General features: G+C 43.2%; 1 protein-coding gene across 1 annotated transcript in view; it reads right to left on the bottom strand.

The window, feature by feature from the left end:
- Positions 1-16,510, bottom strand: part of LOC138259247 (cadherin-related family member 4-like) — a 329,970-nt gene extending 313,460 nt beyond the window's left edge. Inside the window, exon 1 of the mRNA XM_069206849.1 lies at positions 16,408-16,510. Within this exon, the coding sequence (XP_069062950.1) occupies positions 16,408-16,471 (64 nt within the window). The 5' untranslated portion in view covers positions 16,472-16,510. The remainder of the gene's footprint in view (positions 1-16,407) is intronic.
- Between the last annotated feature and the right edge of the window lie 10,113 nt (positions 16,511-26,623).

The following is a 26,623-nucleotide window of genomic DNA, read 5'->3' as shown; positions in this document are numbered from 1 at the left end:
GAAAACGGGCTGCAAAATAAAATAAAAAAACTGCTTTGTTTAAAAAGCAGTCACAGACATGGAGGTCTGCTGTCTTCAGCAGGCCACCATCCCTGTGAGTGCAGGGACTCGCTATGGGGTCGCAAAATGCGACCAACCTCATTAATATTAATGAGGTGGGTCTTTGCGACCCCATAGCGACTCGCAGACGGTGTCTGAGACACCGTTCTGCATCCGAATTTGCGATTAGCAAATTGAGACTTGCACCGACTCGCAATTTCCGAATTGCAAATTCGGATAATGCTACATCTGGCCCTTTATTCTTTGATCCAGATTCCGTTATACATCTGCGCTCTACTGAGTGGATTCCTTGTGGCGAAGTAGCACACTATGTGCAGGATAGACTCTGTAAGGGATTTGATCGGGACGTTCGCAGTACCTTGCGTTCCAAATGCCCATGCCTATGCCCCTCACTCCTAGGTAAAGTGGCGGATACACCGGAGTTAAACCCAACTTTAGTGACCTTTATTAAAAAGTTCACAATAGACCCCAAAAAAGGTCTGGACCGAGTGTGGAAAGGATGTCCAGACAAGTCAGTGGACATTTCAGGTCCCATTACAAAGATCCTGGAGCTTGCAGTGCATACAAAAGAATCTAATGCACCCTTGGATCCAGATTCGATATTAGAGTGGGCTGAAAGAGCCATATGCCTACTTGGCCATGCCCATTGTGCAATTACTACAGAAAGGAGACAATCATTCCTCATGAGGGTTGATCTGAAGTTGGCAGAGCTGGCTCCCAATGAGGCTGGAACCATGGCAAAAGGCTTGTTGTTTGGAGATAAGTTTGTGAAAGATTCGGGAAAATACGTGGCCAGTTTTTCTGCCTGGGACAAGGCCCAAACCTCAATGAAGAAAATGTTTAGTGAGGACTTTTTGGCAGGGCCGGGTGATTCAGAAGTCGCGCGCCAGGCCGTGGATACTATCAGACTTAAGGAGGTTTTTTCCAAAGAGGACGAGGGTCTTCCTATGCCGCATCTGGATTCTACCCCTCCAGATCTCTAAGACGTCAGGGCCATGGCTTCCGAGGCAATAACCGTGGTGGATTCTCGACTTAAAGCAGTACCGCAACAGGGGAGAACCATTCTATTTTCTGAGGTGGTTCTGGGGGGCAGAATAGGAGGTTATGTAGGCGTTTGGGAGAGTATTTCCCAAGATCCTTGGATCTTGCAAACTGTTCAGGGGTTCAAACTAGAGTTTTACGCCCTTCCCCAACAATCCATAACTCCTCAGATTCTTCATTTTTTCAGAGAAGAGAGCAATTTTATAGATGTAGAAGTTTCCATGCTGCTTTGCAAGCAGGCCATAGTCAGAACAAGTCCTCATCCTTCATGGTTTGTCAGTTCAATCTTCCTGGTACAAACGAAGGGCAGAGGTTCTCGCCTAGTTCTCAGTCTCAGTGAATTCAATTCTTGGATAGTTTATTGACATTTCAAGATGGAAGATACCCATCTGCTGAGAGATTTGTTACAGGAGAAAGGTTATATGGTGCAACTCGACCTCAAGGACGCATACATAACCGTTCTGGTTTATGGGCCACAACTAAGATTTCTTCAATTCTTTTGGGGAAATCAATGGTACAGGTTTGTTGATCTCCCTTTTGGGCTTTCGTCCGCCCCTTGGTGTTTTACCAAACTCTTGAGACCCAGGGTTCAATTCCTCAGGGAAAGAGGCGTTTGCCTTATTATTTACCTGGACAATATTCTGATCATGGCCCAATCACAGGAGACCGCCTTGACTCATCTGTCATGGACGATGCAACTTCTTCAAGACCTGGGTTTCCCCATCAACGCGGAGAAATCAATATTGATTCCATCTCAGAACATAAACTTTTTAGGCTTCCAGGTAGACCCCATCAGAGCACAACTTCTGTTGCGTCTTTCAAAACGAACCTCTAGCAAGAAAGAGTTGAAAAGAGCCCTTGTCTCTTTGAATATATCATTGAAGACTCTGGCTTGCATGGTCAGTCTTCTGGCCTCGTCCATTCAAGCGATCTTTCCAGGGCCCCTTCATTATCGGGCTCCGCAACGTTTGAAGATCCTGAATCTTCGCAAGGGTCTAGTGTATTCGGAACAGAATTTTCTATCCCACGAAGCCAGAGCAGAGATAACCTGGTGGTTAAATCATATGGGTGCCTGGAACGGCAAAGCAATTTTCACATCCACTCCAGAAGTAGTGATAGAGTCGGATGCCAGCCTTTGGGGCTGGGGAGCCTGCTGCGTCTCAGTCGAAACGAGGCCAAGGTGGTCCTCTCAGGAGAAAAAACTCCTTATCAATTGCCTGGAACTTCTGGCGGGGGCATTTGCTATTCGATCCCTCTCCCCTCGCAATGCAAGTTGTTGCTTACTGCTCTGAATAGACATTTTGGTGCTGCGTTATATAAATCGCCTAGGAGGTACCAGATCAAAAGTTTTGGAGACAATGGCCAAGGAGTTTTGGGAGTATTGTCTCCAACACCACATTCTGGGCTGGTCCAACCTGATAGCAGACTGGAACACTTGTTTCCTGACAGATGGCAGCGACTGGAAATTGGACCCTCAGAAGTTTTCCAGCCTCAATCGGTTGTGTGGTCCGTGCTCTGTCGAACTTTTTGCTTCACGCCTGAATGCTCACCTACCCCAGTTCTTCAGTTGGAGACCGGATCCCCTTGCAGTGGGGTCGGATGCCTTCCTCCAGTCGTGAGAGAAGGAGCTCTCATATGCCTTCCCCCGTTCTCCATGATTCAGAGAGTTCTCTCTCAGGTGGGGAGACAATCGGCGAGATGGTCCTGGTGACACCTCTTTGGAAGGTTCAATCATGGTTCTCTGTGGCGATGTCGCTCTCTTGTGCCTGCCCGATTTGCATTCCCTCTCATCCATTTCTATTGCGGGACGCAGCGGATTTAGCTCATCCCCTAATACTAACAGGGCAATTGTCCCTCATGACATGAAGACTTTCAGAAAACGTTGGCGAGTGTCAGGAGTTTCAGACAATGCATTGTTTTTCCTGTCTCAATCCTGGCCCCCTTCCACTCACAAGTGGTATGAGTCATCTTGGAAAAGATGTACTGGTTGGTGTGGTGAACGAAGTATTATTAATCTTGTGGGGACTAGCATTAATATAATTGTGAATTTCCTCTGTGACTTTTCAGCACAGGGTCTAGCCTATAGAACCATTAATAATTTTAGGTCTGCAATCTCGGCTGGCCACCCGCAGGTTGAAGGTAAGCTGGTTGGGGGGCATCTGTTGATATGCAGATTACTGCGTGGCATCAGGATGGTCAAATCCTCTAAACCAAAATATTTGGTTCTTTGGGATGTCGATGTAATTTTGCATTTTTTGAAGGCCAGGCCTTGTAATGAGGCTCTTTCAAGCAAACAGTTAGCAGCAAAGCTTACGATGCTTCTTTGTTTAATTTCCTGCAGCTGGGTTTCGGATGTGAAAGCACTGGATTTGGCAGGTAGAGTATTTACTCCTTCGGGAGTGTCTTTTACTAGAATTAAGACAGATTCATAATGTATTTCATACCTTGCATTTTCTCATCACCAAACGTTGTGTTGTTAAATGTTTGAGAGTTCATGAAGAGTCTACTTGTGAAGTTCATCATGACTTCCAAGGTCAATTACTCATTTCGCTGCAGAAGCCTTTTGGTCCGGTTTCAGCAGTTACTCTAGCCAGATGCGTTAGATGGTTGTTGAACGAAGCTGGTATAGATATTTCAATTTTTGGAGAGCATTCAGCGAGAGGACATATGGCCTCCAAAGCATTTTCTACAGGTTCTCATTTGGAGGTCATTATGGCAGTGGCAGAATTGTCTTCAGATTCTTCTTTCAAAGTGTTTTCCCACAAACCTTTTGTAGATGTACCATCAGTAATAGTTGATCAGCTTTGAACTAGCATAATCCGAAGCCTCCTGTCCTGACATAGAAATAAAAAAAATTCTAGCTTTTGCATCAAGAATTTTCAATTCTATTGAGGACACGGAGGCGAGGATTATCCCACCCAAATTGGTTCTAAAATAAATAAAATGGTATTATTGATTGGTATTTGTAGGGTTTATTTTATAGAATGATATGTTGTTAATACCCACACATTGATCCATTGATTGAGATGGTTATTACTGATACTTTTGTCTATCCTTGGCGCGGATAATAAGAGCCCATGAGTTATGGAGTTTGGTGTTGGTCCCCTTAAGTAGTTGGAGTCCTGTTGGCTGAAGACGCTCAGAAAATTTAAGGAGTTGGTTCGCTCAGTCGAAGACATCAAGTTATGGTAGATGACTTGGTTGCAAATTGTATATATGTATATGGGGATGACATATGATTGGTCAGAGATATGGACTGCTGGGATCTTGGGAAATGTAGTTTTCTATGTTAAAGTGTTTTCATTGGCTGCTGTTTTGGTGTAGTAAAGAGAGAGAAGCACAATCCTCGCCTCCGTGCCCTCAATAGACTTGAAAATTCTTGACTCAAAAGCTAGAACATTTATTATTCTAAAAGCAGCAAAATTCGATTTTTAATTAACTCATGATACTTACATTGGAATGAATTCATTTTTATTGCATTTTAATCATTAAAGTTTCTCATTTTTTGTAAATTGGGTCAGGAATTGGATCATCTTTATTCCTTTCCTATAACGTTGTCTTAGTGCTGATGTTTATGTGCCACATGTAATTACCCCTGAGGAAGGTATTACTGCTTGCGCCAATCTGCCTTTTGCAACTTCAGGATTCCTCAAATGAACTTGTTTACTTAAAATGAGTTATATTTTTTGAAGTTGTGGGAGTCTGCCACAGCCCTCTCCAAGAGAGGTGTCTCTTTCTCTCCCATCGTTTTCAAATTCAGTTTCCTAAACTGTAACCAAACCAGAACCTAATGAGCGATAATGGGCAGGTTCACTCACATTAAAAACTGTCAAGCGTTTTTGCTCTGCAACTGGGATCTGCTTTTGGCAAAACAAAAGAAATGACCAAGGAATAAGAAACACCCAAAAGCCTCAGACCCCTAATTCAGCAGTAATTGCAGATAAGAAAATATTTCAGTGAGAAATGTTGGAGTAGCAGGACACGCTGAAGGCCTACTTTCTTCAGATGTAGGGAGTTTGCTGTTTTTAATGAAATAGAAAATGTGCTGGAGGTCTGAGCTCAGCAATACTGACTCAAAAGAAGATTTACAAAGTTTCACAAGATACATCTGTAGACAAGGAGCATAAGACGGTCAACTCATTATTTCCTCACCTCCATGACAAATAATGATTATTTCTTCATGTAATCATTCTTACATATATGCATTAAAACATCATTTCCATTCCATCATTTAGCAACTTCAGAGTGCTATCCATTTCTTAGCATTTTCTAACCTACTTTATCTGAGCTAACATTTGTCATGACAAACGCTCATTCTATATTATAGCATTATAGCCTGCTGCTGAGGGCTTTATTTATTGTTAAAGGCCTTGAATCTCTGTTATTGGCCTTTGGCGGCTTAGCTGCAGGGGAAGAGCTATAACAAAGAAGAAGCCTTAAACAGACAGTATAGCCCAAGACAGAAGAGATATCATGCCATTAGACCATTCCATCCAGGAAGGGTAGAATGTTCTAAATTAAACAGTGGGATCAGAAAGACAAACATTGGAATGTTGAACCAGAAGGCCTCTACCACCTTCTATTGGTCTTGTGCCATCTTCATTGCTCTAATTACAATTAAAACAAAACACTAATCCATTACCTATCTTCAAGTGTAATAATTAATTGTATGGGCCAAAAGGAAGGCAATAGTACTGAAATGTTACCTGTTCTACTATTACTTGTCAGCGTGTGTCTCACACACAGGATCGACAGTCCCTCCTGTAATTTTACAGTGTACTGCTACCGTTTATCCAGACTCACTAGATTTCTAGTAGTAGCAGTAAATTCAACAAGCTTCGGTTTCACTGTCTTTTAATCCTCTTCATCGGCAAGAACACTTCAGCAAGTGCATGAGTACATTATTGGTATGCAAAACACTCAATCTCTGGTTCTAATATTGTGAATGCAAACCTACTATCTTCTAATGCCCTGTACAATGAGTTTTAGTCAAAATCAGCTTGTTTTATGTGCTCACACATTTCCTATAATAAGTTGATTAAGGAGACTAAAAATCGTATGCTGAGAAAGCACGGGATTGTTTGAAACAAAAACAAATATTGAGGAAACGTGACCGATTTTTTAAAAGTAAATCTTCTAATTAATATTGATGGCTATAGGTCTGGCCATCACATTGTACTACGGTGCTTCTTATCAAAAACAACTTTATTGAATAAAAGTTGCACTTTAGCTGCTCACTCATTCTCTACTATCTCTTAAGAATACACATATTGATAATACATATTTCTATGGAAACATTGACAGCCTTATATTGGAATATAGGAAATGAGTGCCTCAGTTGAACCGTAAAATCTGATCGTACCCAGCCACTTCTCAGCCATTTACATTTATTTGTTCCCAAATGTGAAACCTGGTCAATCTGAGGCAACAATATTTAACAAAGCAACGTTTGTAGCCAAAGTCCAAAATTACATTCTGGCCCAGAATCCCCCAATACCAGCAAAAAAACTTTCAGCTGCCTTGAAAATTACAACCAGACTTAAAGGGATAGTTGTTCTAAACTTGTCTGGGACTTTGGGAAGGAATTGGTACAGCTACTCAAAGTGCAATATCCATATTTTCCCATTTAAGGATATGCAATGTGGGTACCACTATATTTGTAGAAAGGGAAAGTAGGGGGAGAGAGTCGTCAGTTTCTTGAGGATACATTTAGTTCATCTTAATTAAACGAGACACATGGGAGATGCGGTTGTTTTTTAAATAAGCACAGATATGATTGTCTGTGACACCCTGGTGAAAAGAGTTTCCGAATTAACTAATAACTAACTCCTTCCTTCAATACACTAATAACACTGCTGTATGCAGGAAGCTGGTAACGAAAATCAGTGAAGGCAACGTGAGAGGCAGATCTAGGTGAAGAAATTGATAATAATTAATGGGAAGATGTCTGGGCAGGTATTCGGGGCCTGTGAGAGACTCTTGGGGAATTAGCCAATCCTTGTAACAAGTTTTTCCACTGCCCTTGGAAAACATATAAAGCAGGTAGTGCTTGCAAGTGTAGTGAGTTCCCAAGTACCTGCTCTTTAGGTTGATGATCATGGGGTAGCGAGGTAAAAATGTCAAGGACGCCCCTTAGAGGACTTGTTTTACATTAATAAAATATGCGCTTATTAACTTTTAAGAAATCGATCGCAACAGTAATTGAGTAATGTTAGAGTTTAGACTGTAACTAATTTAAACTCTAGTAAACTCCGCACGCACTCTGTGTCAGAGATACAGTTTCCACCGGTAAGCCAAAATCACAGTGTCTGTAAAGTGAAGGATTTCACAACCTGTTATCTTCCTCGGATCTTGTGGTTGGAGCCCGCACAGCTCGTTGTGGTGTGCCTAGGAAAACTCAAGTAGGGGCTATTTTTTTCAACAAATTGCCTTTGTTTTGGTTTCCCCATCACACTGGACAGGGAGATAAATTTGCAAGGGGCACTTATTCACAATGGCATGGCGGGCACAGACACTTACACCGATTTTAATGCTTCTTGGGATGGGAGTACAGCGGTGGAGTGGAGGGACACAAATCCGTATGTTAGCATCTCTGTGAAGAATACAAAAACGTGCTGGATGGAATACTTGAATTAATCTCAGCCACTGGCAAATATTCAGGACCACAGTCTAGTCCTTTGTGTTTTTTCCCACCACGCTAGCTCAGACAGCACCCGGGCATATGCCAATGAGCCTTAGTCTTGCTCCAATAGTCCAATAGGAATAGTCCAGCCCGAATTGCCAGGCAAGGTACCCTCTGAATTGGAATTTAAGCAACCTCATACCAGTTCTGGCCTATTGCAACTTGGTTCCATTGGCATAGTGACCAGAGGACACACATCTGGTCATACACATTGCACTCAGAGTGTCACAATGAAGAATACTAAAAAGTGATGGATAGAATTCATGAATTAATCTCAGCCCTTTGTAATTACTGAGGGTCACATCTCAGACCATCCATCATGTTTTGCCAACTATGCCACCACAGACAGGAACTGGCCATATGCAAATCAATCTTGGTCCTGCTCCAGTAGGAAGAACAAGCTCAAAGTACCAGGCCAGCTCCCCTCTGAACCAGAGTGATGTGAAAAACAAAGGAGAGTAGAAGATTTGTTTATTTCATGTTGGAGTTCCCACACACTGATGTCCATTTGGCTGGGAAGTGGGCTTAGCATACTTCCACATAGTTGTGGTTGCAAACAGAATACGAAGTGAGGCTTCGGTTTCTGGAAGTGACATCCTCTGTCCACATTAGTCAGACATCTTTGGCCAAGGTTGTACAAGTTCCAATAGTGCTTTGCAGCTTTTTCGAAAATCCTGTTGACTGCAGACAGCAAGTGTGTAGGTAAATTAATACTGAGTTGATAGATTTGTTTTGGGGGACCAGTTAGCCTACGGTGACCTTGAGCATAATGCAGTTACTGATTGACGAGTAACTGCATATTACCTCCGAGTGAGAATCTCACTATTTGGCGACATAGCTCCAATGGGTGTTGGGATGATTGTTATCTGACTGTATCATCAAGGATCAGTATCTCCTTAAGGCACTGAATGCAAAAATAGCTGAAGGGACTCTGCTGGAGGATTCTTGGCCCATCTTCTCCTATTCTGCCTGCCACAAGTTGGAAAATACTGCTGAAAGAGAGGCTTTAGAAAATTTTGATTAGAAGTAGCATATACGTCTGAGGCACCCTGTGGTGTCTTCCACAATTTATAATAATCTATTATCCTGCTGGCTTTTCTGACATGAGACCATAGTAAAGGTTCTCAAGAGGAAAATTCTTGGCTCAAGCATCTCTAGGCAGTGTGACTCAGTCAACCTCGGGCTACGAGTTGTTAGAGCTTGCTGTTCTTGTGATGGAGCATGTAATGTTTAATCTATGAGGAGCAAGAAAGTTAGTCACATTCTTTTGTCAAGCTATTATGGCATCTGTTGGGCAAGAGTTAAAGGAATTGAAAGGAGATGGGATATAGATTTGGGTGGGGAGTTATCACAACTAGATTGGTCAGCAACACTGGAACACATGTCTGAAGTCTTGATAAATGCTAAATCTAACTTTTTCAATTCTGTTATCAATACTAGGTCTACTTCTTGCCCAAACAACTATGTAAAAAGTACCATTGTTTCCCACATGGTTCCCCCAGATTAGGGTGTGCTGAAGGAACATTCTTTCATATGTCTTGGTATATGTGCAACTTAAAATCTTCTGGAAAACTGTAAGCAACCAAGTATTGGCCATGACTAGTAGACACAAATTAGGCACCCCGAAAATGTGTCTTTTAGGGGATTCATGCCCTGAAAGAATGCTAAGAAATCTAATTGTCAGTATGTTGGTCTGACACTGTTACTGGCCATGCAGTCAATAAATATGAACTGGCATTGCCCAAGTGCACCAAACATTGCTACATGACACTCAACATTGTTCAGTCCACTACCACAGGAAAAAGAGATCTACATTTTCCAATGTAGGCTAGTGGGAGGAATTTTGACAGAAATTAAATGGGATTCCCTGTTGTTGGACCTTACGCTAAGTTCGACAACATACCATCCTGATTCATTTTGCTACGCCAACAGTAGATGATGATCAGCAATGACTTATTGAAGTCCCTAAATTTTATATGTTTTTGCTTCCCTTTTTTATCTCTGCAACTGTACTTTTTTGTGCAACGTATTTTATTAAGTTATCACATTACAGGTACATCATACAGCATGGCCATTTCTTCCTGCTCCCCTATATCCAATAGTTCTTAGGCTGAATCACATTAAATTATATCAGTATTAAGTGCTATACAGAATCATGCCAACCCATAGACAACTTCATGAGCCACAACTCAAAAATGTAAAGACAGTCATCCCGTAATGAACCAAGGAACATTAGGTAAAAAGATTGTGAACCATATATCAGCCCTAAGAGTAGGAAGGAGATGCTAGTGTTTGAGACAGAGTCATCACGCAAGGGTGCATGTTGTACAGGGAGCCAGACATGGCTTAATGTCCCTCGTCCTTCAGGACCAAGCCACCATTTGCTCAGAGCCTTGGTCACTATACTTCTTGAACATTTCTGTAACCATTGTGGTCCTTGACAGTTTTCCTTAATGTGGCAGTTGCACCACCAATTACAGGTTGCTTGGGATGATAATCCATCACAATTATGTCCAATTAGGGCTCTTTTTGTATATTTTTTTTCTGGAATTAATTTCTTGCCTCCTCCCAAGTTTTCTTCTTTATTTCTTTGATCATTCGTTGTTATTTGAACAGTGTTGAAATTATGTAAGGCATTGTCCTGTGACAAATATCTCATGCTTTGCGTGAAAATCAATTAAGAATCATATAAATATTATGGAAAGTGCACCGAGCAAGAGTAGGACCACACAGAACCTCACTTTGAAGATCTGCAAAGCTTGCAGAAGTTTCACAGGGGCGGTGATGCAGCAGAGGCACCTAGGCCATTAGAGAAGCCTCACTACTGCAGGTTTAAAACAGGACAATCTAGAAAGCAGTCACTGGACTTGAGTCTCAGAGCTCTTGGTTTCACTTCAGTCCTGAATGCAATGCTGAGATTTTCTGGATTCATGCTCTGCTTTGAAAAGAAACAAAAAAGTGAATGCTTGAATTTGTAAGTCTGTTCCATCATTTTTTTAGGTCTTGGTTCTAGACGGTGTGCATGCTATGTCTCGAACAGAGACTGCGGTGTCTACTGTTCTGGCTGTCAGACTGCCCACAGGCTGCCCATTGGCTGGCACCATCGGCGCTCCATTTGTATTTCTCCGCATTTGTTAAGGGCATGCTTACGTCATGCCTTCGTAGGAGTTTACCTTCCCTGTGCGTACTGCCTAATTTCTTTGTACCAATGTGCACGGCCATTTTAATGCACTGTTTCTGCACTACTTCTTTCTTTGAGAGCGCTTTTTACGACTGCCGGTTACGGTGCACTTTTTCCCTATGTTTTTCTTTGAGAATGCTCTTCACAAGTTACGGTGCCCTTTTCCCCCAAGTTCTTCACTTCACCTTGCCCTATATCGATTTTCCCCACTACCACACCTCTTGTTCTCCTTGAGACACCCACAATGGAATTGCCACCCTTACCTGGGACACCCTCTCGTTTTGTTTGTTACATGTGCAGGGGCATTAGAACAAACAACAATCCTTGGAGCACATTGATAGAATAGGTGATATATATCTATCTTTGGATGACTTCAGTGTTACTGAAGTTTATAGTAATCTTCTGTACAACGGATATGGATTTCCACGATTTAACTTGTTACACTTATTTAATCAAATATTTTAAACAATATTGCCTGGCAGCTGAGGTAGCACATGGGTGCGCTTCAGCGGTGTGAAGCAGGTGCTGTGGAGCCCCTCAACAGTTCCTCCTTGCTATGGCCACTGCGCACCACCTCTGCTGTGCAGTCTCTAACTTATTTCACCACAGAATCATGCTAGTTAAGTGATTCGCTTATGAGATTGTCCCAAGCATTACAACATTTGACCATGGGGGCAATCCGAGATTTTGGCCTCTGTTTTTTTAACAAATCTACATAAAAGAAGAATGCTATACTAAAGAAATAATTTCCTAACTCATAATGTACTTTTCTTTGTTTCACTTTAGTGTGCCATTATGACGAAACAATTGCTTCAGCCCTAATATTGTCTTTGCACTAACTGCCTCTACTTCCTTACCTATTTAGTACAGTTCTTAGCACAACCAGAATTTCAACTTGTTTTAATTAATGTCACTTTTTTAAGATATTGAAAAATGATTTTATTTTAATGTTTGATTTTAGCCTTCATTATAACCAGAAATAAATTGTTTATTTTTACATCTCTTCATTTTGTGTGCTTTAAGGTGTTTCTTTATTACAGTTTATTTTTCGCATGATGCCACTTCAACAGCTCACACTTTAACCTCTAGTCTAATTGTCCCCTTCCGTTGGATCACATTGCATTTGGGTAGCCACCAGAACTGGGGCCACACGTGGGATCAATATATTCTGGAAGGCTCTGCTAAATATTTTAGTAATTTTCTTTCTTCTGCACATGGATGTCATTACAATTTGTACAGTTTTTACTACATCATGGGTGGAAAATCCATGTTCAGAATAGCACACGCCAGAGATATACTGACCAATATATGTATTAAATTCACTTGATAGTTCCACTGTTGGGCTTATGTTGATATTTTTGTATCGCACTTCCCATTAGTTCCCTGGAATGACATTTTGTGCAATGCAGTGGAAGACAATAACATTGAGCAATACCACTATGGTGCACCACGTTGTAGAAAAGTCTCAGACAAGCAGCATGCTTTTGAATGCACTGAGACGTAGACTTGTCAATTCGTCAGAGAATATTAATTTTCCATTTTCAGATTCTGTACTAAAAAGTGACTAGTCCTTTCTTCAGTGACTAAATTCAATCCTACCCAAATGCTCCTTTCAGATTTTGAGACCATAAACTCCAAAGCAGCATGATGTGTGTCAGTCTATTAACTGGGGTGTCTATTGCTCCATCCTTATCTGTCTGTTACTCCTGCAAAGGAGGACTTTATCTCTATTTGATTAATGCAACAAAAGTGACAAAATAAGAGCATGTGATTTCAGCTAGTGCATGACTAAAGTACTTAGATATATAATAAGTGGCCACGCATGATATTTCGCACACAAATTGCTGCAGCTCACAGGTGTATTTAATAGCAGGTCAGATTAAGTCAGTGTAAAAATAGGTCTCGATTTTTTTAGCAGCCTTTGGCTCGTATAACAGGGCTTCTATCCACACAGATAAGTCACTCATGTGTTAAGGGTGCATGTATTTTGACAAGTCACATTATTCAACTCAACAGCACAATTACAAAACACACCACATACATCCAATCCACATCCCAGAATTCCACATTGTGCTACAAAATTCAACACTACACCACGTAATTAAACTCCACCACACACCATGCCACAACACAGAATACTAATCCACATAATTACACTCCATGACACACAATTCCACTCCACATAATCCCAGTACAGTCAATATCACTTAATTGGTATCCACATATTGCCAATGCATTCCATGCCACATAATTCCACTACACACAACTCCACTCATCACCACACAATTCCACGCCGCACAATTCCACAACAAACACTTCCATTCCAACCCACATAATTCCACTTCACACTACATAGATCCACTCCATTCCATAACACATAACTAAAAGACATTGTCATTGACAATGCCAATAGCTCTTGGGTTGCCAAGACCAATTGGCATTGCCAATGCTTGTTTTACTACCCTGCCACCTCAGACGGTAACCAGCCACAGGCAAATCAGCCTTGTCCTGCTCCAATAGAAACAGCCAGTGCCTGAGCGTATACCTGCTCCAGTCCAGAATATTTCTTTGCATTCTGGGATTTGTAGTACTGGTTTTATAATGGTATAAAAAAGACTACAATTGCAAGAAAGAAAATATATGAAGAGAAAGGATGCCCAAAAAATGAGAAACAAAATGGCCGACATGGAAAGACTAGAGGGGCCTAATATGAAAGCTAGAGGGCTGCATGTCATGGACAGAAGTGCAATCGATTGGTGTGTGCAACAGTGATGCAACAATATGTAAGAATGATCTTCATAGTTTATGATTTCTCTCTTGATACATACAGATTGCAATGATGTAATAATTTATTTGTGGCTGTTTCTTCCCTCCTTTTCAATAAAAAGATGTTATAAAAAAGAAAGAAAATGAAACTACGCAGTGCATGACTTGTGACATAACCACAGATTGTTACATACTGTATGACTGTAAAGGTGTTTTAAAAAACATTATCCCGCAATGTTTTTGCATTTACGGCATCAATGTTACCTGTGCCATAGTAACAGGTGTAAGGAGATTTCACAAGCCCGCGTATGTGACTTCTCGTATCCTAGAAAGTGAGGCGGGTTCAGTGGAGCAACTGCTACGGAAGGCAGTTCTTCTTAATCAATATTAGGAATTTACGCTGAAAATGATTTAAGTTTATGCTCATGGACTATGATTGAGTCAAAGGTGTGTAGTATTCTGTATAAAACAGGATATATTATTAGGGCCAGATGTACCTTTTTTGCCCCGCCAAAAATTCCTGGAGAAGTGTACATCATTTCTCAGACATGGGTGTGTGTAAAACCGCAGTAATACATCCATTGCAAGCAGTGGGAAGTGGCTGAATTAAGGTGGAAGTTTCAGAATGCCCATTTACGTACTTTTGAGGGCGTTCCCTAACTCCTTTCCGACCCTTCAACAGGCAGATACTTACTCCTACCAAGAGCTGAAACACCTAAACTTCCAAAGCGGGAAGGGGAATGGATTACCTTATATTTGGGGTAGTTCCTCTCCAGGAAATAGCGTTTTCCTGTGGAGGAAAAAAGTGTTTTCTTTCCACAGGGTGCACCTTCCCCTGTGCAGGCGTATCCGCTATGGAGAGTTTTGCTTTGAGGGAGTAGGCGCCCGTAGGAAGAGTCGCATGGCATTCCCAATAGGGTCTCAGAACATGCACCTTGACGCAGCTTTCCAAGTTTACTGTTGGGAATAATGGTGAATAACAAAAAGTAGTAAATCCGTGCCCACACTTAAACCTAAATCAACGAGTGTAGTTTTACGACTTTTATCGTGAATCAGGTCCTTCGTTTTTCGGGACATTATTTTGATTACTTTAAAAGAGAAGTGAACTCTGCATGACATTGTGTATTATAATTTAAATTGCTTAAGAAGTATTTGCGTGGCCCCTATTTAAATCACTGCTATGCAATGTTCACAAATTAAATATTGTCTGTTTATTACCATTTCATAAAAAAAGAAAAACGGTAAAGAAATTGCGTCTGCTGATGCCAGCCATGTGTATTTAATTACAAAGACAAAGGCGCCTCTGTAAATTGTGTATGTGCAGAATGGCGCGTTCCTACCGCTCCCTCACCTTTTTAAAGTTATTTTCAAGTTGAGTAAGACAATCTTATGGCGCAGTGAAGTGTCAGATCGAATCAGGTGTTACGAACCTGTCATGGGTCATGTTGAGAGCCCAAGAATCACATTTGTACAAAGAATCTGACACATCAACAAACAGATGCACAACTCAGCAGGTGAATACACTTGCTCACCTTACACATATGTGCAGGATCCTATTTGTTCATGATTTAGAGTAAATACGCTATGAAAAGGGCCTGCCACTGCACCTGTGGCACATTTTCAGTAGGGTTTGCTCTGTTTGAGCTATATGCACATTTATGCTGCTGATAATGGATTATTATGAGCATGTTACAGCTGCAACATCCAACTCCAAAGGCTTGCAAATTTCATAATGTGATTTAATTTAATCATGCACATGTCCAAGCCAGGATACGCATATGTTCGTAGCTAGAATTTCTATTTCACAAACCTAACCGGAAGGCAGCAGTACACACTTGTGCAATGATCATTTAGTCTGCGGTTTGCACATTAGGAGGCAGATTTATGGGAAGCGGCGCTGCACTGAGTGCAGTGCCACTGTCCCTGCGTCCCTTAGCACCCCCCTGCCGCCACCATGTGTGCGCCATATTTAAAATACTGCACCATGACGCAGGGTGGGGGGAAATAGCGTATTTTTACATGGCGCTATTGATGTACTCTGCAGGAGTAGCGCCAAAATATTGGCACTACTCCTCCAGAGTACATAGGGCCCCATTCTAAAGAATGGAAGCCCTCTATTAAAGCAGGCGTTAAAAGTGCTGTAAAAAATGGCGCACGGAAATCTCAGAGATTTCCTTACGCCATGTTTCCAGCTCCTCTAATGGGGGAAGACTCCCTTTGCATACATTATGCCTGGCGCAGGCATAATGTAGCGCAAAGGGTTACATAGTGGCGCAGTGCATGCATTGCGCCACCCTGTAAATAAGGCGCAGGGATTTTGGCCTCATTGGGCCACAATAACGCAAAAAACAATGGCCTTAATGTGGCTCAAGGTGGCGCTAGGGAATTATAAATATGCCACTAGATTTTCTCCAGTCGTGGTTGGCCTAGGTTTCCAAGCCCTTTTTAACCCCAGCATCAGTGCTTGAAAAGATAAAAAAGAAGTGACGGTACCTTCTACCAGAGCACCTACTTACTTTTGAGAAGTGCTGGAACTATCCTATTAAAATGATTTCACCTCTGCTGAGAAGTACAGATACTCTCCCTCTCAAAAGAAGTCCGGGTACTCAGTACCTGACAGTACCGGTCCATTTAAAGCACTGCCAAGCAGTGATGGATGGAACCATAAATCCCTTACCTTGGGCAAAGACTGGATGCACCAGCAGCAGGGTGATGCCGAGCAGGAGCAGAAACCTGCACATGGTGCAGCCTAACTGGACCAGCAGCCGTGCCTCGAGTGAGTAAACTGTGCGGAAGCCCAAGACACTTTAGGGGCTCTCACACCCAACTTGTTTGCTTTAGGAAAACCACAAAATAAACAGGCCCTGCAGGGTTGCTATAGAGAGGTAAGGACGCGGGATAGTGAATCATGCAACTCTTTCTTTTCATGAAACACGCAGATCAAAAACACAGGAGCGAAGCACGTCTCCTCTGCTCAGAATTCTAGGATTATGGTTTGAGTGTGTGGGAAGTGTAGTCTCGGAAGAAACTTTATCGCGTTTCTACTCAAACCAAAAGTTGAATTCAGGCAACCATGGGAATATGGCGTTTATGACCGGGGAAAGTTTTATTTAAATCGGAAACACAGAGAGACAGAGAAGGATGGCTCTTGAAACAATAAGAAAGGGATAATAAAAGAGGGGGTGCGAAATTTAATTTTCACTCAAGGAATTTATGCACAGGTGACGATTTTTGCAGTTCAGGAACTTTGCGAAGTCTGTCAGCTGCACCCAGATTTCCAAAGGGGAAAAAGTAGTTGTGAAATAATTTCCCAGGAAAACATTGTTGCGAGTAAATGTGCCCTCAAAAATTGGGGTTTTGAAGGAACTGTTCAACACAAAACCTACTTTCAATAATTTTTGGCACAATGTTAAGGAAACTAAGCTTGGAAATGTTTAAATATTTCCCAAGTGTGCAAACAAACACTTTTGGAACCTTGTGCAACTTTAACAACACCTAAATGTAAAAATTAAAGACATCCGTGAACTGTTCCCCACTAATTCATCATGTCCTTTACAATCACTAGAACCCCCACAACACGTTTGGTGAACGTTTCACTCCTTCCTTTCTTCCAAACACTTACTCATTCTATTCACTTCTCCCCTCCATTAAATTGTAGAGAGAGAGGTCTGTAGAGTCCTTTGTCATTTCTGATTTACTAATCATGTTGCTTCACAACCTTGCCTTTGTTATATAGTGGATGGGATTGGCCCTTATGCAAGCAGGGGGAATGGGACCCCATCTGCTGGCTTGGGAGTGAAAACAAATAATAGATAATTAAAAAAGGCAGAGGGGCTTGAGAAGTGCAGTGGACCCCTCAAACCTTGGGGCACCGTTGTCAATGCATCTGCTGCATTTTTATTAGCTGAACCTTTGCCTGACCCTTCTCCCAGAGACCACTTATATCCAGATCCTATCACTTCTCGTACATAAAATCCCCAATCACTACATTTTACCACTTTTCTATTACTTCTACTAACTTGGAACACCCTTAACTCTGCACATCTGCCCTATACAGAATCTGTAATGTCTATCTATACTCCTAAATGTGCCCAGGCTGAGGCGCGGTCCTTCCTTTAGGGCGGAGGGGCCACTCTCCCCCACCTTTTGCCCCTCAAGAAGAGTGTCTGTCAGGCTGAACAAAGGTCAGCCTGACAGACACTCTTCATGTTCAGGTCAGACAGCCAGGAGCATACATGCACGATTTGTACAGACTCCTGGCTGCCTGAGCTGAACTTTGCTGGGCTGAGGAGGTCACAGCTCCTATGGGCGTGACCTCCTCGGCTCAGCAAAGGTGCCTCAAGGCCCTCCCCTGGGTGACGAGGAAAGCGTCACCCATTGACTTCGACCTGGGCGCGTCAGGTTTAAGCCCTGAAGCGCCCAGGGCGAGTGTCAATCAGTGACACTTCGTCACAGAGTGGGGTGGGGTCAGCAGTCTCACTGACCCCATCCCACTCTGTGACGAGGCTGGGACTGCTGCCTTAGGTGAGCCAATGAGAGAAGGCAGCAGTCCCAACCCTCCTGGGACCTCCCAGGCTGAAGGTAAGTGTGTGTGTGTATGATCTTTTAAATTGAATGTTTGGTGCGTGTGTGCCTGTTTGAACATTATGAGTGTTGTTAATGGATGTGAGTGCGTGCGTGTGTGAAAGAATGAGTGGGTGTGTGCTTCCCGCCCCCCTCCCTCCTAAAGCTGCCGGCCGCCACTGCCCATGCTCTGTTGCTCTTCGTTCCTATCATTCTCTTTCCTCCCGAAGAATTCATCTGCAGTCTTTTGCTGTGTTCACTCGAATTTTTACCAAAATACACATTGTGAATAACTGGTTGATATCAAGTGGTACCTTTTAGTTGTAACAGTCACGATTGCTTCTATTGATTGGTTTGTTGGTTTTAGAACTTGCTTATGTCAGATGGCACCATCCCACAGCAAATCAGTCAGCGTACCATATTGTCCTAGTAAAGGAGAGCATTTAGCGTTTTTATCAAAGAGGTATGTGTAGGAAAGTACCCTCTTTTTGGCAAGGCTACCCCCACTTTTTGCCGGCTGTCAGTGTGTTTTGACTGTGTTCCCTGGGTTCATGCTAATCAGGAACCCAGTGACTGTGCCCTCTCCCTCTAAATTTGGTTGCTTGGGACTTCACACACCGCACATTTGGCATACGGGTGCCCCAATATAAGGCCCTAGTATATGGTACCCAGGGCATTGGGGCACCAGGGGTTCCCCATGGGCTGCAACATGTATTATGCCACCCATAGGACCCCATGTAAAATGTGTCTGCAGGCCTGCCATTGCAGCCTGCGTAAAAAGGTGCATGCACTCTTTCACTTCAGGTCACTGTACCAGGTCAATGTAAGTCACCCCTATGGTAGGCCCTCCTAGCCCACAGGGCAGGGTGCAGGTACCTCTGTGTAAGGGCACCCCTGCATGAGCAGAGGTGCCCCTACAAACTCCAGGCTCTATTTTCCTGGACATCATAAGTACGGGAATGCCATTTTACGCTTGTACTGGACATAAGTCAATATCTATGTCCAGCTACATAATGGTAACTCCGAACCTGGGCATGTTTGGTATCAAACATGTCAGAATCATACCCCAATATTGTTGCCAGTATAGGTTGTATGATTCCATGCACTCTGGGGACTCCTTAGAGGAACCCCAGCATTGCTCCTACCAGTTTTCAGGGTTTTCCAGACAGCCGCACTGCTGCCATCCTGTAGACAGGGTTCTGCCCTCCTGCTGCTTGACCAGCTCAAGCCCAGGAAGACAGAACAAAATATTTCCTTTAGGAGCGGGAGGCAACACCCTCTACCTTTGGAAATAGGTTTTACATAGGTTGGGAGTGGTAGCCTCCCCAAGCCACTGGTATAACTTGAAGGGCACATTTGGTGCCCTCCTTGCATAGACTAGTTTGCACCAGTCCAGGGACCACCGCTCCCACTACCACTCCCCTGTCCATCACCACCCCATAGGTGGTGCCCAGAGATCCTCCAAGCGGCCACTTGATTCTGCCATCTTTAATCCAAGATGGGCAAAGGCCTCTGGGAGCATCTGAATAACCAGGACAGGCAGGTGACATCACAGCTACCTCCTGATAGGTGGTCACCCTGCTATGTGACCAATCCCCATTCCTTGGCTATTTAGGGTGTCCCTCTTGGGTGGGTCCTCAGATTCGACATGCAAGATTCCAGTAAGACTCCTCTGCATTGTTTACTTCACCTTCTGGCCACTGGAACTGCAAATGGACCCTCCAGGAACCGACAATCTTCATCCACAGTGACGACTCTGCTTGCAACATTGCTTCCCCGGCTCCTTCAAGCAACTGCAACATTTACCTGGCTGTGCAATCTCTGAGGGCAACGAGTATTCAGTCTGCAGAAGAAGCAAGAAGGAATCTCCCATGGAGTGAAGGAGTCACTCCCCTGCGTCCACTGGCACCAACTGCAATGACAACTGGCTGCGTAGATCTCTTCTCCTCCAGAGCTACATGGATCCTGTATCACGGGTGGTAATCTGAAGTGGTTCTCTTGGTCCTCTCTACTAGCTTTCCAACTTGGGAGACAGTAAGCCCTTGCCTTTCTACGCAGGACAGTACCCCCATGCACCGGGTCTCTTGCAGCTACCAAGGCTTGTTGACATCTCCTCCAAGGAATCTTCAGGCTCCATGTAGCCCAATCCCCAGGCACTCTTCCCTGCAACGCACAGCCTCTGCATGCTTTTCCAGCGACGTGGGACTCATTTCTAGGTGTGCTGCATGGGCCTCACTGCGATTCGTGTGCTTGCTGCTTGTGGGTCGCCTATGGGGGCTGCCACAATTTCCTGTGACTCTCCTCATTGGTGAGGGTCACTGGGACTCCCCTCCAAGGGTTGAGTCCCCCTGGATCTTGCTGGTGCCCGGCAGCTCCTCATTTCTTCTTCAATTACATTTGCCTTTGCCAAGGCTTGTTGGTGGTTTTTCCACACCACTGACCAACTGCAATCCCTCTTCCAGTGTGGGACATCGACTGCATCACTTCAGGAACCCTTCAGCTGCTCCAGTGCTGCACTGCTGACTGTCTTTGTTCACCATCGACCTAGTCCTGCATCCACAGACGGATGGGTAGTGGTGGCTCCTGTCACACCCGGACAATCCAACGAAATATGGACACCATGTTGAGAAACTCCTGATGCAGTTTTCCATGAGAGTAAAACAGTTGGACTATGGATATGTTACTTAATTGTAGAGTCTTCCTCAGCCTGGATATCCGCCAATGACTATGCCACACACGGAGCTGGGTATTACACGTCTTTATTCATCTGCGTGTAACCACAAACTCAACATTCTAAACCTGCATTCACTTCACCATGCTCTAAGACTTACTTCGCAGTTCTACGGAGTCCATTGGGAGCCAGAAGGGTTCTGTGATTAATAACCCACACAACACTATGGGCCCTATTTCGAGTTTGGCCAACGGGAAAGGCCCTCTGCCAAACTCCTGACAGGGTGGCCGACGCCTACATGGCGACCTCACTGCTGGTGTTAATAAGAGTTTCCCGCTAGGTTAGCAGGCTCAAACCTGAGTTTCTGCCCACTGGCCTAGCGGGAAACAGGCTACAGCATTGTCTTAATCGAGCTGGCGGCAATGCTGTAGCCTGTAGAGTGCACCAGCACCCTCGCAATGTTCAAAGCAGGCAGTGAACATTGCGAGGCTGCTGGCCATGGAGATCAGTCCCATTTCAGCAGCCATGCAAAAACTGAGTACAGGCACTTGACACCATACCTTGAAGCACATGAATCAGCGCTTGCACATTTGTCTTCTTGTGTTTCGTTTCACTACGAAGTTACCCTGTGTATTCAATAGCATTGATGCTGTCGATGTATATGCCTTAGTTTTCAATGACATCAATCGTGGCAATGGAGATAGTTCATTATATTTTCCCTCAGGCACAAAGTTTATCCACACACCACTGTCAATAATGAAATGTATTGAACAACTGTTTACTTTCTTTGTAATCTTTGGACAATGTTTGAAGGACTTTGGTGCTTTTTCGTGTCGACTTTTCTTTGACTGGTATTTTTCTTCAAATGCTGCCAGTCCAACATGCACGCATTTTTCTGAGATAAACATCAACACTGCAAAACCATCTTCCTCACCTTCACTCGACACTGAAGAACCTTTTGATGATGATTTGAATGACTATCAACTTCATTTGGTGTTGTTTTGTCTCAACTGGTGTTGTTGCTTGGCCTTGTGGGCATGTGTTTGTGTAGATGGGTGTGTCATTGTGTTAGCTGTCATAGTTGTGTAGGTTGTGTGTTTATGTGTGTGTATGTTGTGTCATGGATGTATGGCAATGGGTGTTTTTTGCATGTAAATGTTATGTTGTGTTGTGTTGGAAAAGCAATGGATACTAGTGTGTATGTAATATGCTGTGCATTGTGCAGGTGGACACAAATGGCAAAAGTATTGTGTGCATGTGTCACTTACCTCTATGCGATAGTCACTGCCATTGTACAATGCCCAATGGCTTCCACGATGGTCTCCCTCGTCAGCAATCTGCTACCAGTACATCAGCTGCAGGACTATAACATCTATGTAGGGTCAGCGGGAACCCACCAGCCTGACCGCTAGGTAGACCAGTCCACCATAGTGGTCTGTGGCTCAGCAGCAATGCATCTATATACCACTGTCAACTGCCAAGATCTAAATTGGGCTCTCTGTGTCCTTCGTCCTTGTGCTTCTGCTTGCTTTTCATGTCCATGACTGATTCACTTTGGGCACCTCCGGCATCTATTTCAGCAGCTTGTCGATGGGCACACTCTTCCCCTCTGGCAGTCATGAGAACTCACTCCAGACTAAGCATTTCTCTCAGCATTAGTCATCTGAATGAATCTGAGAGGCATCGATCAATAACTCCGAGACATATTGCTTCCTCATCATTAAATTAATTTAACTTACAGTGTTTATTGAGCATATCCAGTCTCTCAACAAACTCATCTATGGTTTCACCATCTTTCTGTTGTTCTTGATTGAAAATGTACCTTCGTAATCCACATTCAGCATTGGGTTGAACTTGAGGTTCAAGGCTTCTTTAATTTGACAGTATTTCACTTTCTTAGCTCACTGCATTTACTTTATGACTTCTTTTACACACTCAACAGCAAGATTTTTAAGGTATTTGATAACTATTTTGTTATCTGTTTCTTTTAGCGCATCAATGAAATCATCAAATGTTTCTATCCAATCAGTCCCTCTATCGCCAACATTCAGCTTTTTGGCAGTATCGAATGATGTTGGTGGTTTCAGGAAGGCGGCTGCATTATAATTGTTTGTGGTACTCACTGATGTGGAAGATAGCGTTCTCTCTGACACCACTTGGCCTTGGTGAACTTGTTTATGCAAATCATCTCTGAGGGCTTGCAATGTGTGGCCTCCAGGTCATCTTTGATAACGGTGAGAAACATGGCCTCTTTCATTGTCTCCCTAGGAAAAACAGTGTTTCACTATTCTAATTGAGTGGTTCCCAAACTGGGAGCCGTGATTGTTCAGAGCACCACTCAGCTGCTTTTGGTGAGGCTGGCTCTGTATGCCCAACCCTGGGCACTTCTTCTAGGGCCACTTTCCCAATGCAGTATAGGGACTCTCTTTAATCAATTCTGGTAGGCAGATGGACGTTTCTTTTATCTGAATTGCTTTGTTTTCAGGCGTCCTTTTGTGGTTTTTGACACCTGGTTGATCTCTGCCTCGCAGCACATCTGATTGCATCGTTATCCTATAATTTGCTGTTGCTATTTGCTGCACTTTAAAAACCTGGTTGTAACCACCTTCAGCATTAGTGCTCTGTGTAATGTACAGCCTTATGTTGCATAGTGGCACTGTAGCTCTCTTTACGGCCTTGCCAGCAGGTTCTTGACCAACAATGTTTTAGACTTCTCAGTGAAGCTTTTTTTATCTTCAAGTGCTTCACACCGGCTGGAGTTGCACTTTGACTCCACCTACGCCAGATGTTGATTCTGCATTTTGATGGAGGAACACGTGAAACACATGAGCAGCTTCCTTGGACCACGGCAAAACCCTCTGGGGGAGCACTGATGATTTTTGGGTTACTTATCTCACATCTCGTCACCAGTTGTAGTGTCTTCCACAGCATGGGGAACCGCAAATAGCAATGCCAAACCCAGAGCTGGGTATTACACGTTTTTATTCATGTGCGTGTAACCGCAAACTCAACAAACCTGCATTCACTTCATCACGCTGTAACATTTACCTTAAAGTTCTGCTGAGTCCATCAGGAGCCAAAAGGTTCCATCGTTAATAATTCACATGGAGCAATATCAATGACAGCACCAGGAGGATGACACTTTAACTCTGAGCAAGGATTGCAGGCCTTAGAATCCATGACAGCTAGTGCATCATGTGACAGATCAACCAGCCCCTACATATAACCATATATTCCCCTGGCCACTAAGTAGCCTGGAGAAATCCAGAGGCTGCCCTAGGAAGAAGATGTTATGGGACTGTGCCACTGAGCATAGAACAGCAACATTAAGGACTCACCATAGCGGATCCATTATGAGAGACCCTCTTCAGCCCCTTAGGGTAAACCCCTTGGTGACAGGCACTTAATGAGCCAGGAGGAAGACTTTGTGGCATTGTGCTCCAAAGTTCACCACTGAAATTCGCAGGATTAAACAGTTGCAGCAGTGGGTTGGCAGCTTGGGAAAAAATAGATACGGATTAATTTAGACACGAAAGCCGTGGTTCACAACAGCTTACAGTAAAGAAAAAGAAGATCTCTGAATGTGTGACCTCCCAGTTGATAACATAAATCTCCTTACTTCATATTAGAAAGAACCTAACAAACCTTTGTAATTCAGTGGTAATTCATATTCTAATGCATCCCGGTTGGTTAAAATCTGTATTTGCATATTTTTCAGCTTTTGCTCTGTATTTCCCAATGTTCTTACCAAATATATTAAACACTCTGGTGCTCCTTGGAGCAGTGTCCCCACTTTAAACACAAATAAAAACCTGAAAGATAGAAAAGTAAACACATTCTATGATGATCGTGTTAGTTTTTATTCTTGAGCACTCTGGTAACTAACAACATATGCTCTGTTTTTGTACTAGCTGAAAGAGCTAACAAAACCTTCACGTGTTTACCAACCTCTTTAACGTTCATTGGTGAACATTTCTCAGGTCAAAATCAGCACAGGCAATGGAGCGTTTTTGCTTTATCTTATACCCCTCCCTACTGCTACTCTGTCCCTGTAGCTCTGTTAGCTACCAGTACATAGCGATCAACTTCTTAACTCAAAAACTCGGGTTAAGTCCTGCGTTTAAGAAAGTGATCTGATTAAAGTGGAGGATATACACTATATTCGAGAGTGATTTAAGTTTGAAAAGCAAGTGACTCTATTAAAATCCACGGAGGCATGTTGTGTGTCAAGCAGTTGACCACAAGTAAAAACAGTTGGTATGTGCTCCATTACTCCTCTGGAAAATGAGAGTGGCAGGGATAACTAATGGGGCTTTGTCTCAAAGGCGCTATAACAATTAACAATCTGGATAAATACCATATTCTTCAAGGGTTTTCCTTGGCTCCACTAAGTTCCTGTCACTAAGGGTTCTTTCCAGTTCACAGTATTTCCTTTCCCTTGCGGTTATTTATAGTTCACAATCTCTCCTCCCCTTAGATTCCCTTGACCTGAAGTTATTGATATTTCAACTTCTTTCCAGTCCCAAGGTTTGGTTCGCCTGAGATGTTTCCCACTTCATAATCTTTTTAGCCCCCGGGTTTCCACCACCTTCCGTCTTCTCCAGTTCACAGTTTTTCTAGCCCCGTAGTTCCCTCTACCTTGGGTATTTATTCATAAGATAAGCACAAGATTTCTAAATTCCCAAATTCTGAGAAAAAAGGACTAAGGTACAAGATCATCTTTTTCCCTCTCTGATGGCCTCCTTTACCCTCAGAGAAGTTCACTCGCAGAATTCCATTGCTTTCCACCTGCCCCTTCATTTAGTGCTCCCACTTGACTGAGAAAAAAAGGTAAGGAGTCAGCACATCTGTTTCCCTCTGTGAATTTTCCCTTCCCCCTCTGTATGTGGAAGATGTATAGTGTGGGAACATGGGTACTTCCCTTTGTAGCCTCCTCATTCTGTGCCAACAAGGGGATGGGTCGGGGCTTGTTTGGATTAGCCATTTCACAGAGACTAATGATTGGTTGTATTATGTAATTTTGAAGGCTGTGAGAGCTCTGACTCTGCCCTGTGAATTCCAGTGTTCTCCACTATCAATGCCTGCTCACTGTAGCGGGGCCTCCTCTGCAGATCTCCGTATACTCTTGGGTCTGCTCCTGCTAAATCTTACTTTCCAACAAGGGCGTGAATAAGGCCGATGGCCTGCTGGTCTTCCAGCCTCCTCACCTTCATAACCTTGTGAAGCTCCACAAGCTACTGGTCTCTTTTGTTATGACCTGCTGTGGTCTCCACACCACGGATGCAGTCTGTAGAAAACCCCCTGCGTAGTTCCGTAGACCCGAACACCTCCTCTTCCTCAACCCTAATTAAAACCCCACATCTAGATGATGGCAAATATGTGAATACTCTGACATGAAAAGATCTCCTTGGAACCTATGCATTTCGGCAACCACAAAAGTAGATGAATGAAGCCATGGTAAAAGAGCTTGCAAAACAGTCAGAGCTTTTGATTGTAAATCGCAAAGTGTTTCCAGACACCGAAAAAAGCAATTCATCCTGCCCTCCTTAAGACAGAGTAATGGAAATAAGAAAAATACATTATGCCACCTGCATACGTCCAAGGAATAAAATCAATTGTGTTATGTTTCAAGACCAAAGACATTTTATTTCTCAAAAAT

Source organism: Pleurodeles waltl, chromosome 9, assembly GCF_031143425.1.
Source record: "Pleurodeles waltl isolate 20211129_DDA chromosome 9, aPleWal1.hap1.20221129, whole genome shotgun sequence".
NCBI classification, from domain to species: Eukaryota; Metazoa; Chordata; class Amphibia; order Caudata; family Salamandridae; genus Pleurodeles; species Pleurodeles waltl.
Note: the sequence above shows the minus strand (reverse complement) of the source record. Positions and strands in the feature narration are given on the sequence as shown.